Here is a 12012-nt window from a genome sequence, read left to right on the forward strand (position 1 = left end):
GACATGGCAGGCCAATGTATCACTACTATCCACCTTGGTTTTCAAGCATTTGTTTATCATCAGTGTGTGCTCCATTTCTAATACCGATCAAGTAATATGGTGCCAGGGGTAATTCCACATTCGTTACAACCAGGGGCGGATTTAGGGGGGGCCGGGCCGACCCCGGCCCCCCCTTTTGGCAGGTAAAAAAAAGAAAAAAAAAGAGAGAAAAAGAAAAAATGATAGCCCAGAATACCTCAAATGTTATGTTCGGGCGTCTAGAACACAAAAATTTCGCGGGGGCATATCAATTAATTTTATTCATTGAACGAATGACCAATTGACATTTTGAAAATCTTTTGGTAGATAAGTTATGTCACGTATTATTATTTAATTCTAATGTTATTAGTAGTCCTATAGTTTTTTACGTGACAAATAATGTTATTTGTGAAATAATATAGAGGTTTTCATAATTACAGTATATTATTACCGAAAAAAATGATAATGTAAATGTGAGCAGAAAATGTATTTAATAAATCAATTTATATTTTGAACCTAATTAGTTTAATATTTAAAAATGATATAATGCACAATGGCTAGAATTTAAAATTATAAAACGCTAAAATGATGGATATCTAACTTACCGGTACTACATGGAGACATTATACAGTTGACAGTTTTGGTGGCGTTTCCTTCACACACGTCCGATTTTATATAAATTAAATCAACGTGTAATTTGCATTCTCTAATGACTACTTCAACACCACTTCCACAAGTAACTGAACAAGGCTGCCATTTTTGCCATTCCGACCATTCAAAAGCAGGCAGAGTTGTGTCTCGAAACTCTGTAAATTATTAATTCTAAAAACGTCACAAACGTTTGGTTGTATACAAATATTCTTTTTTTAATGATCATAATAAATTATCGATTACTGTACAACGTCACTATGCTTGTCAGTTTAATCTAAAATTTTAAAAAATCTAAAAATCATAAAATATCTATTAAACCGGATGCACGTACTGAGCCGCCGGTCGTCGGCCGCCATTCTTTTGAAAGTGCAACGCTGCAAGACGCGCGTAACGGTCGATGTTAACGCGATCCCTCCAGTCAACAATTATCAGACGGCGACGCATCGTCAAGTGCTCACAGAAAGCGGAAAAGGATCCGTCGGCAGAGTCGAATGCAAAACCGCCCCCTACGACGCAGTGTGTGCCGGGCATTACACCGTTACCTGTCGGTTGAATGATGTCATAATACATGTTACTAGTTCTAGGGTTTGTTAAACTCATAGAAGACTGGAACGTAGGCCTATTAGCATCCGTAATGGAACTCATTTTTAAAGTATCCTGCTGCATGTCTGTTGTTGTCTTCGACAATACGTATGTTTCTATATAATCACAAAATCACACAGAGTGAACTTTAAACTAAATAAGTACTTTTGTAGAAGTGGTTTGGCGCAGCGGGAACGGTTGGTTTCCCAAACTCGAGGTCAAGGTTCCCTCTCGCTGTGCATTTTGTTCGTGTCTGTGAGCAAGGCACTTTTTCAGCACTGCTTCTCTCCGCCCAGGAGTATAAGTGGGTACCTGAGTTCCGAGTGCAAAATGCGCTGATATATTTCATGCAGTAAACTATGGAATTATCCCCCATAGGCATCGTTCCAATGACTGGGGTAATAATGTGGAAAGCGCCCGAGACTTAGTTGTGTAAAGTGACAGCTATTATTATTAAAAATGGGCCTCTATCGCGACACTACCATCGACTAAGTGACAATTTTTACATCCATTTTTTAATGAGTCAACAATTACGGACTTTTCGTTACACTTTATTTAGGTTTGGATAACATTAAAGAAAGCTGTATTAGAGTGGGAATTAGAACGTCACTAACCTGTTGGTCGAATCGTTGTGTCATATAACATGTTGGTAATCCAAGAAAGATTAGAAGAACCTACGACAGGCTTAACAGTATTCAAATCCGTATTGATGTGCCCTTTCTTTGTTCTATACCAGTCCTCATACGGGTCATAATACATGTTACTAGTTCTAGGGTTTGTTAAACTCACAGAAGACTCGGCCGAATCGGCATCCGTAATTAAGCTCATTTCTGAAGTACCCTGCTGCATATATGTTGTTGTCTGTGACAATTCATCCACGTATGTTTCTGTAATCATCTCCGTTATTATTGGTTTGATTCTTGATTCATTAACAGCTTCATCGATATCATCGTAATCTGTTGTGTTCATTTTTGTGGTTAATTTATTGATAATTGACCAAATGTTGTCATGTAAGATGGAAACATTGCTGTTATCAAACAGTTCTTCCAATTTTTGAATTTCCTCTTTTGTTTTGTAACCCTTTTCTTGATCCACAAGTTTCATAATTGAAAATAATCGTTTCATTGGCTTAGAGTTTTGTTTAAAATTATCTTTTTCAACATCCAGATGATCTATAGATAAAATTGTTCGAATTATATCTGTAATTAATACAAGGTTTTTCCAAAGAAATTCGCTTTCGCTTTCTTTTATTTTTCTTAGCAAACCATTCACTAGAACCATCTCTTCATTCATAATGCGGATGTTCTGTGTATTCGCTAACGAACTTAACATAGTCACTAGTACATTTACCAGGGTAGTTCTCAATGAATGCGTGACGTTTGAACTAGGTTTAATAATTGTTTCTTTATGATTCTCTAGCAAATTATATTCAGTCGGCGTACTTTCAGTTGTTAAATGATGAAGTTCTGCACTCATGGTTTCTTTTGCAGCATGTTTATCATTGCTTAGGTTGACAGCTAAAAAATCTAACGACTGTTCTACCTCTGCCACAGTGAAATTGTCTATACCTTCGAGAAATCGATTTAATTTTTGCATTTCCTTGACATCAGCATTAGCACTAGAGTAAGCTTTAATGTTCTGCAGAAGATCAATTGTTTTTAGTGAAGATTTTCTATCAATCTCCGCTTCTTCTGAATCATTCAAATTGGTGACCTTTATTTCAGAGGTCCATGTATTGATAATTGACCAAACGTTCTCATTTGATATGGAAAGATTCTCGTTGTCATCAAACAGTTTTTCTAAACTGTCAATTTTTTTATTCAATAAGCCACCCTTTTCCTGATATAAAAAATTCAAAATTGTTAGTATGTCTTTTACAGAAGATATTTTCATTGACTTATACGTTTGGCTATGATTGTTTTCTTTTGAACTTAGTATGCCACTGTTCTTTTCAACATCTAGCGGCTTTGTGCTGTTTAAAGATAACATTTTTCGAATGATATCTGTGATTATTTCAAGGTTTTCTCTTAGAAATATATATATATGCTTAGAAATTTTTCTTAGCATATCCTTCAACAGAATTAGCTCTTCATTTTTAATACGTATTTCCTTTTTAATTTCTAACGAATCTAACAATGTCATAAGTAGATTGACTAAAGTATGTTTTAATGACGACTGCATGACGTCAGAAGTCGGTTCAATAACTGGTTCACTGTATTGGCTAGTGGTAATATCAATATCTTCGTATTTATACGATATTCCATCAATGGAATTATGCTCTTCCAGCCTGTTAAATTTAGTTGTCGTTTCATCAGCTGTTAGATGATATACCGGTGGCATTGTACTTATGGTTTTTTTCGTAACTGGCTCATAAATGTTACTTAGCTGTCCAGTTAACAGATCTAACGATTGTTCCACTTCTGCCGCGGTGAGGTCGTCTATGTCAACATCTTCAAAAACTCGATGGAACTCTTCCAATTCGTTGATTTCAGCAGCGCTGCTAGAGTGTGCTTTAATTTTCTGCACAAGATCAATGGTTTGTAGTGAGGAGGATTGTCTGTCTTCGTCACTTCCATATCGATCGACATATGCTATGACACCTATTAGGAAACAGGAACAGCAACCCGTCAAATGTTTAAGAATAGTTAGCTAGGCCCAGCCGAGTCAAGTTTATACATTTTTGAAAGCAAATTAAGACACATTAAGAAAATGTAGCAACGCCCAAATAACAGTTCCAGTATGAACATACAGTAATTGCTTCAAGTTCCTTTTTTAGTATGGAAAGAGTGTCTAAGATGAATTTGAAGCTCTCTGTCAAGGCTAGTATCACGCCGTTAGACAAAAACATAGTACCTTAATGATGTACATTTAGATATCCCCCAGGTACCTTCTCTCATACAACTGACTTGTACATAGTTGAGATAGGCCTAAGTCATTTAAATCATACTCATTCGCGATAACTAAAATTAAAATTAGGTTTGCCGTGTATGTACCGTTAATTGTTTTCATATATTTAATTTTATTTAGTTATTAAAACGTAACAAAAAAACATCATCACAAGGATGAAACGTCTGAAATTACAATGAACAATAACTTAAAGCAGCATTGGCACACACAATTTCAAAATATTTTTACCAAACAAGAATGAAATTCAAACATTTTCTAATAAAATTACAATTATACTCACAATTCAATTAAACAATTGTTTAAAAATAAAAGAATTATATGGCTTTTATTAAGTATTTAATGATTGAGATTATATATAGACAAATAAATAAATATTGATTATTTGTTATATTTATTTTTTTTATTTTAAACCATATTTAAAGAGGTGACCCTTCCAAATGTTTAGGAATAGATACGATTTTAAATCATTTCTTTATTAAAGAACTATTTTACTATGAATGATTAGTTATCTACCGGTATTTTCTATTCAGAAAACAGGCAAAGGACTAGCCTAAGCATAGGCTAGGCCTAGGCCTAGGCCTAGACCTAAAATAAAAAATAATGAAAACACCACTAGGCCTAGGCCTATTTCCCCAGACATTATAATAACCCAAAGAAACTTACCTACGACATAAGTTAAGACCATAAATCGACACATCAAAAAACGTATAGGGCTATTCTTCATTATTGTATTGTAACACCATGCTATTAATATTACTATTATTTTTATTATTATTTATACAATACCCACGAGTACAGACTTAAAAATGACAGTTGCAGTATGATTACGCGTTATATTCTGTATGGGTGCGCGCGCGATTGGGAAGCCCAATGCGCGATGCACAGGAAAATATCGCGCAAACTTGCTAAGGATTGGGAGACTTTTTTTTTTTTTTCATACTTGTTTTTATCAAAGATTTTTGTATATTAAAGCCCCATTCCCGGCAAAATTTCACTAAAATTGACTTTTTTTAGAAAATATGCATTTGCATTACTTCAATTATTATAAATCATGGAAAAATATTGGCATGAATTTTAGTTTTACGCAAAAGAATAAAAAAAATGAGAAATACAAACTATTTCTCATAAAATATTACCATTTTCTCGACGAATTCATCGTTACTAGGCAAATTCAGAGGTTGTAGATCGCATCCACTGGAATACTCTCGCTTGTATGTATACTTTATACAGTCAATAAAGTGCGCCCTCTCTAATGAGATTAATTTTTGTACTTCGCATCTCGCACAATGCGGTCGTTCGGTTAGGCTGAGATATGTTTGTTTAAGTGTCAAAATCTCAGTCAGAATCAGTTTTTTAACAAATTTGGTATATACGGTAATAACAATTATTATTACTTTATTAATTACTATATCTTCACTTACTATCATTTACAGTAATTTAATAATTTGTTAATATTACTTAATTTGATTATATTGCCCTTGTTATTTATTTACCTTTCAGAAGAATTTTATATTGTATTTTTTCGTTGTGTGAAATAAAATAAAATGAAATGAAATGAAACGCAAAAATGTTGATTTTCTGTTAATTTAGGCCTATTTGTGCAAATTTTGCATTCCAATAATAACCCGAATTGAATAGGTAGTCAGTATGAAAAGTAAATTTTAAGTTGGGTTTCTATTAGATGTTCTCCGTTAAACCTTTACCTCCATTTTCACAGGAAATCCTGAACGGATACACTATAACTATTTTTCACAAACTATGAGCATTGTATTGGCGACATGATCCGGTGCTGTACTTATAAACACTTGAAAGCAGGAAGGCCATCGCAGTTCAACTACATTATGTTATCGATAGGCTGTTTTAATAATCTGGTATAATATACAATATACATTTTCTTCCTCATTCTCCAAGGCTTTCGCTAACTGTTTTTGTGACACTGAAGACAGATCATAATATTACCATGTTACGGTAGGTACCAGCTTCGGGTTTTAATGTAGACCTAGGCCTATATTTTATGATTTAGGATACCGATATTAAACTGCACTTGGAGAGGTGCATGTATGTATACTAGGGGAAAAGGGTGGGTTTTGTTGTATATTTTTATTGTGATAGTGTTTACCTTCAACTTTGTTTTCCGCTGATGGATTTGAATTATTTTAATCCTTCAATGTTTTTGGTTTTAACATTCTTATGTGCAACACTTTCATTTACATAATGTTTATGACTTGTTCCAAATCATGAGTAATATTATGGTGGAAATACAATTGTTTTGTTTGTTGCTATTGTGTGCCATTCCAAATTTTCGAAATCTAAATCGTTACTGATGTATTTAAAGCAAATATGCCTATTATTATTAATCTTCTGTGCTTTGTTTATTAGGTCAGTGATAGGCCTACTTTTTCTGTCAGTGTACACTATCCGTGCCACAGAAGTTTCCCGTTTTGGCGATATGTTTGGTCAATTATACTCGCCCGACTATCCAGCCACCTATGCTAATAACCTCAACAAATTATGGAATATTACAGTGCCTCGTGGGTTCAAAGTTGAACTATTTTTCCAAGATTTTGATCTCGAATTCTCTAAAGATTGCGAATATGACTACGTTAAGGTAACGTCATATTTTAAATGAGTCATTTTCATTTAAGAAACTATAATACATACTCCTAATGATGATATGATTAATGTCGAAATATAGAATCCCAACACGATGGCGTGCATTTCAATATACTTGGAGTATGTATTATGAGATTAATCAGTGGACCTTTCAGTCATTTTAATTTGTTTTTCATGCTATAGTTGGTATTTTAGTTTTTGAAACGTCATTTCCCAATGATTGATATTTGTATTCATATCTGTATAATTATTGTGTACGTTATATAGGAACACGTTATATTTTCATTGCGGATTTTTTGGGCTCAGTACGGACAGTAGCGTATGCGGATTTTATAAGTCCGCAATGACGATATAGCGTGTTTAGGCCTACTTTTCAAAATAAGACTGTTATGAGTGATTCTAATCAAAACGTGTTATTTTGTAATTAAAAAAAGTACGGAATATCTTCTTCGTCGTTAAAATATGTCCTTAAAAGTAATATCAAGTTAAAATAACAGCCTATTTAATCTTGACACTTTTTGTGGAATCATTAACATTAGGTATCTACCGATGAAGCAGTGCTTGGACAGTTTTGTGGTGGCAGCAAAATTGGAGTTGACAGTACACCTGGTGACGTAAAATTTACATCAACTGGCAACCAAATGGCAGTAGTCTTTCACTCCGATTACTCGAACGAACACAATTTCTATGGTTTCTCTGCACACTACCGTGCAAATGACATCAATGAATGTGATACAGAAAATGGCGGATGTGATCATTATTGTCACAACTACCTCGGAGGATTTTACTGTTCTTGTCGTCTAGGATACGAGTTGCATGCTGACCGTTTGTCGTGTACAGGTAATCTGATGTTTATAATTTTAATAAGGTAAACATATACTTATGAGTAGCCTATACAGAACAGCATTGGAATATATTTGTGAATCGAAATTTCTCACTATAGGTGATTTCTTTAGGATGAAAAATCTGTACGCTATAATTTCTCTATTTATCGATGGCCTTACACATGTTGTAATGCTTTGTATGTTCCTTTAGTGGAGTGTGCAGGGAACATGCTGTATGCCAGAGAGGGTGTAATATCTTCGCCCGATTATCCACTACAATATCCTAGGCAGTTGCAATGCGATTGGACAATCAGCGTGGAAGCAGGTTACGTCATTAATCTAAATTTCACAGACTTCGATGTAGAAGAACACCCTGACGTCATATGTCCATACGACTATTTGAAAGTAAGAGCATTTTTAACTTTTAAATGCATCTCTGGAGTTGTATGGAACCCCACCATTTATTTTATGTTTTACTTTATTTTAAGAGGATGATCCTTAAGCTAGGACTCCAAGGGGGCTAGTTTCACTCCATATTGTATTTACATAAGTGTTAGATCTACCGTTTTTATTGATTGATTGATTGAATACTGATGATGCAAAAGTAGATGTCAATGTCCTTAACGACAATAGAGATTCTTTTTATAATGAATTTATCCTCTCAGAACTTGATGTTTTGCAAACATTCATCATTATTTGTTGCTCACCATGCAAACGTAATTCCAAATAAATGGCACCACAACTTATATTTTATATATATATATATATATATATATATATATATATAAGTTTGTGGTGGGTATTGACACATACTTTAACTTTCATCTTTGTATATACAATGAGTGTCTGAAATATTTGAAGTTCATAGAAGCTTATTTATAGCTTCGTGACAAACTTAATAATTCCGATCATTCAGATTTATTCCCATTCAAAATTCTTCAAACATTCATTGAATATTATTTATTATAATATATCCCTTATTAATAACATTGTGTTACTATTTTAATTATTATTGTTTTCAATAAGATTGAGAGTGACGGAAATATTGACGGTCCCCTCTGTGGAACCGAAAAGCCACGTGACATTACTACTAGAGGCCACGTTGCAAAGATCTCCTTCCACTCCGACGGTCTCAGAGGAGGACGTGGTTTTGAAGTTGTATACACTACCACAGGTATGACAAATACTCTGTAAAGTATAAAGTATCAAGGGACGTCACTGGTTCATATTCGTATTGTATATACTGTAGTGCCTGTGATAATATCATTGGTAAACGTCCAAATGCTCAGAATCGGCTTCGTTCAAAGAAAAAAAAAGCGACCAAGAAGGTGGCATCTATTCAAAGCGTGGTGTCTATTTGAATAAACGCGGTATGCTTCTAATACAAAAGAATATAATATCGAACAATTTCCTTTACATAAATCCAGTATGCTTTCTGGTCTTTATGGCGCTGAACTTGTTCGTTTCTATATCAGTACCATACCATTAGACCTATTCTAGAATATGCAGTTCCAGTTTGGGGTACCAATATCACTAAGCAGCAAAGTTCTGCAGATCCAAAAACGAGCGCTTAAGTTTATCCGTCCTGGTGCTAGTTATAATGGAGCTCGGTCTCTGCTTGAAATGCCAACATTGGAAGAGCGCCGTGTTCGACTGTGTGGGGAATTTCTTTAACATAATCAAAGAATCTAATCAGATTAAATCATTACCTACAGCCCGTGATGCTAAATAAAATCATAGAAGAACCCGTCAATTTTGAATCCCGAAAACACAAATCGTTAAAAAACATTTATAATTAATCATGGTTGTTCCAAAATTGCCGTCTCCTTCCGTTTGTTCTGATGTGTTTTTTTTTTCTCTAGAAAACTCATTTTGTGTTAAACTTCAATCACTTTTTAACATGGATGATTTCAATAAAATATTCCTATTTTGTATCCTAATACATCATTCTTGATCAACTTTACAGCCAAACCATGTGTTGAAATATCAGCGCCTCTTTACGGTTCGATGATCGGAGATGAATTTACCTTTAAGGCAACAGTTATCTTTGAGTGTCAAGATGGTTACATCTTAAAGGGCTCCGAGTCCAGGTCTTGTAAAGCTGATGGAAGCTGGACAGGAGTGACAACCTCGTGTCAAATTGTAGAATGCGATCAACCGCCTTCAATACCACACGGCTCATGGAGGAGTCTTAGTAATAACTTCACTTTTACAAACAGTGTGGAATATGAATGTGATGAGTTTTATGATTTATCATTGGAGTCGGATAGCGTCAGGATCTGCACATCAAATGGCGTATGGTCTCCTGATCAGCCTGTCTGTGAACAAATTTGTGGCGAGGCATCCGTTTCTCCACATACCCGACCATCGGAAGTCGGAGGGCGTATTGTAGGTGGCAGACGTGCGGTACCTGGATCTTGGCCTTGGCAAGCCTTACTTAAAATCACACGGTCGAAGTTTTCAGTGAGCAAATCCATGTGTGGCGGAGTGTTAATAAATGAGCAGTGGGTCATTACGGCAGCACATTGTTTGAATGATACGGCACAAGAGCGGGGTCGTGCCATCTTACCAATAACTTCACTACAGATATTTCTCGGTACGAACGATATCACTGCAGATGACTCATTTGAGGTAGGCCTAAGCATTATACATTAACCTTTGGATGTTAAAATAGAATGTAGGCCTATATTGCTATAGCCGAACTCAAATTCTACACATTCTAAGATTACACCATAGGAATTAATAATAGTTGCACCCGCCTTATTGTGTCCAAAAATGTGTTGCTATATATATATATGTATATACATATATATATAAGAGACAGGGTTTATCCAGAAAAGATTATAGCCCATCCGGATTTTGATATAATCGCTTTTGATGCTGATATCGCCTTAGTGAAGCTGAACCAGTCTGTGCAGTTCTCTCCTATGGTACGCCCTGTGTGTCTCCCAGAACAGAGTACGAATGTCAGTAATGATAATAACGATAATATTGATCACGGCGACCTACCATCAAGAAAAGGTGTTGTTATTGGCTGGGGCAAACAGGCGAGTGACCGTGGTACCTCGAATTACTTGCGAGAGGTATACGTTCCACTGGTGTCAAGACAAAAATGTCGTAGTGTATACAGGCCGCTTGAATATCCGATCACCGAAAACATGGTATGCGCGGGGGAAAGACGAGGTATGATGAAAATTGATTCTCTAATTATATTAAGATATGTTAATGATAATTCTCTGGTGAATGTCAGCCCCTGTTTTTAGACTGAAGAACCCCAATACGTACAAAGGAAATTACAGGTGGAATTCACTGTGAGAAGAGTAGATCTCTTTGATGCTGATACGCTTGGAAAGTAGACAGACCCGCTGTGCATTACACGTTCTAGTAGAAAAGGCTTCTCTTCTATGTATATATGTATATGTGCTGTCTCTTATAGGTGGGTGTGGGTGTGGATGTGTGTTATATGAAACTGTTACATCCATTTTTTTTATTTTACAGGGGGAAAAGACGCATGCGAAGGTGACAGCGGTGGACCATTTATGTTCAGAAATTACGACTTGGCCTATTTTGCATATGGACTAGTGTCGTGGGGAAACGGTTGCGGCAAGGAAGGATACTACGGTGTGTACACACGGGTGGACAAATATGTCAATTGGATAAGAAACGTTACGGCAACAGGCTAGAAACGACGCACGGAAACTCCAGAAACAATGCGCTTACAGTTTAATAATGTGTTGAAATTACAAACTGATTGACAAATAAAGTTGGTTGTTTCCTCCAAAGAAGAGGCAAAAAAAAAGAAAGAAAGAAACCCATAAATATAACCCAAAAGAAAAAAAAAACGCGCTTACAGGTTAGAAGCAATACGGTCCAGGAGCATTCAGCTTAAAAGATTTCAGCCAAGAACTGCTAACAGCAAACTAGAAACATTAGTGCAATAGGTTAGAATCGTTAATTCAGCGTATGTCAAAAATATGACCTCTTTTTTCATACAACCATAATAAAGAACTTTCGTTGATAAATTAGTTTTAATGGGATATATAACATAATTTTCCTATATTTGAGCACTGATTATCTATTTGATATAATGTAAAAATACAGCTTTGAGTTGTAGACTTAATATGAAGAAAAAAGTATTTAATAAATCACAAACGTTTCAAAACAGGACCTGTGGAGGATAACTGACAAGAAGTACATGGTAAAGAAAATATTAAAGAAATGTTATTTAAATAACAAGAGAAACTGATTAAATGCAATATATAAAAATAATTAATTATTTTCATATACCGCGTTTGTCTTGTTATTTAAATTCATTATAACATACCATTCCTTATTTTTCAAGGGAAACTGAAAGGCTACATTGGCAAACAAGATAATGTCTCCCACCAATGAGTACCCATCCCCCCCCCCCCCCATA

General features: G+C 35.2%; 2 protein-coding genes across 2 annotated transcripts in view; one reads left to right on the top strand and one right to left on the bottom strand.

The window, feature by feature from the left end:
- Positions 1-4073, bottom strand: part of LOC117100503 — a 7395-nt gene extending 3322 nt beyond the window's left edge. Inside the window, exons 1-2 of the mRNA XM_033240235.1 lie at positions 1866-4073; positions 624-824 (exon numbers count right to left, since the gene is read on the bottom strand). Of these exons, the coding sequence (XP_033096126.1) occupies positions 624-824; positions 1866-3591 (1927 nt within the window). The 5' untranslated portion in view covers positions 3592-4073. The remainder of the gene's footprint in view (positions 1-623; positions 825-1865) is intronic.
- Positions 4074-5923: 1850 nt separating this feature from the next.
- On the top strand, positions 5924-11868 carry LOC117100518 (mannan-binding lectin serine protease 1-like). The gene is made up of 8 exons (XM_033240261.1): positions 5924-6126; positions 6538-6766; positions 7311-7611; positions 7807-8000; positions 8622-8769; positions 9562-10226; positions 10421-10778; positions 11094-11868. Exons 1-8 carry the CDS (start codon positions 6119-6121, stop codon positions 11276-11278), a joined length of 2088 nt encoding a protein of 695 aa, XP_033096152.1. The 5' UTR covers positions 5924-6118; the 3' UTR covers positions 11279-11868.
- Positions 11869-12012: the final 144 nt, after the last annotated feature.

This window comes from Anneissia japonica, unplaced genomic scaffold (assembly GCF_011630105.1).
Source record: "Anneissia japonica isolate Jap-2015-1 unplaced genomic scaffold, ASM1163010v1 scaffold4446_len648930_cov198, whole genome shotgun sequence".
In the NCBI taxonomy this organism is placed as follows: Eukaryota; Metazoa; Echinodermata; class Crinoidea; order Comatulida; family Comatulidae; genus Anneissia; species Anneissia japonica.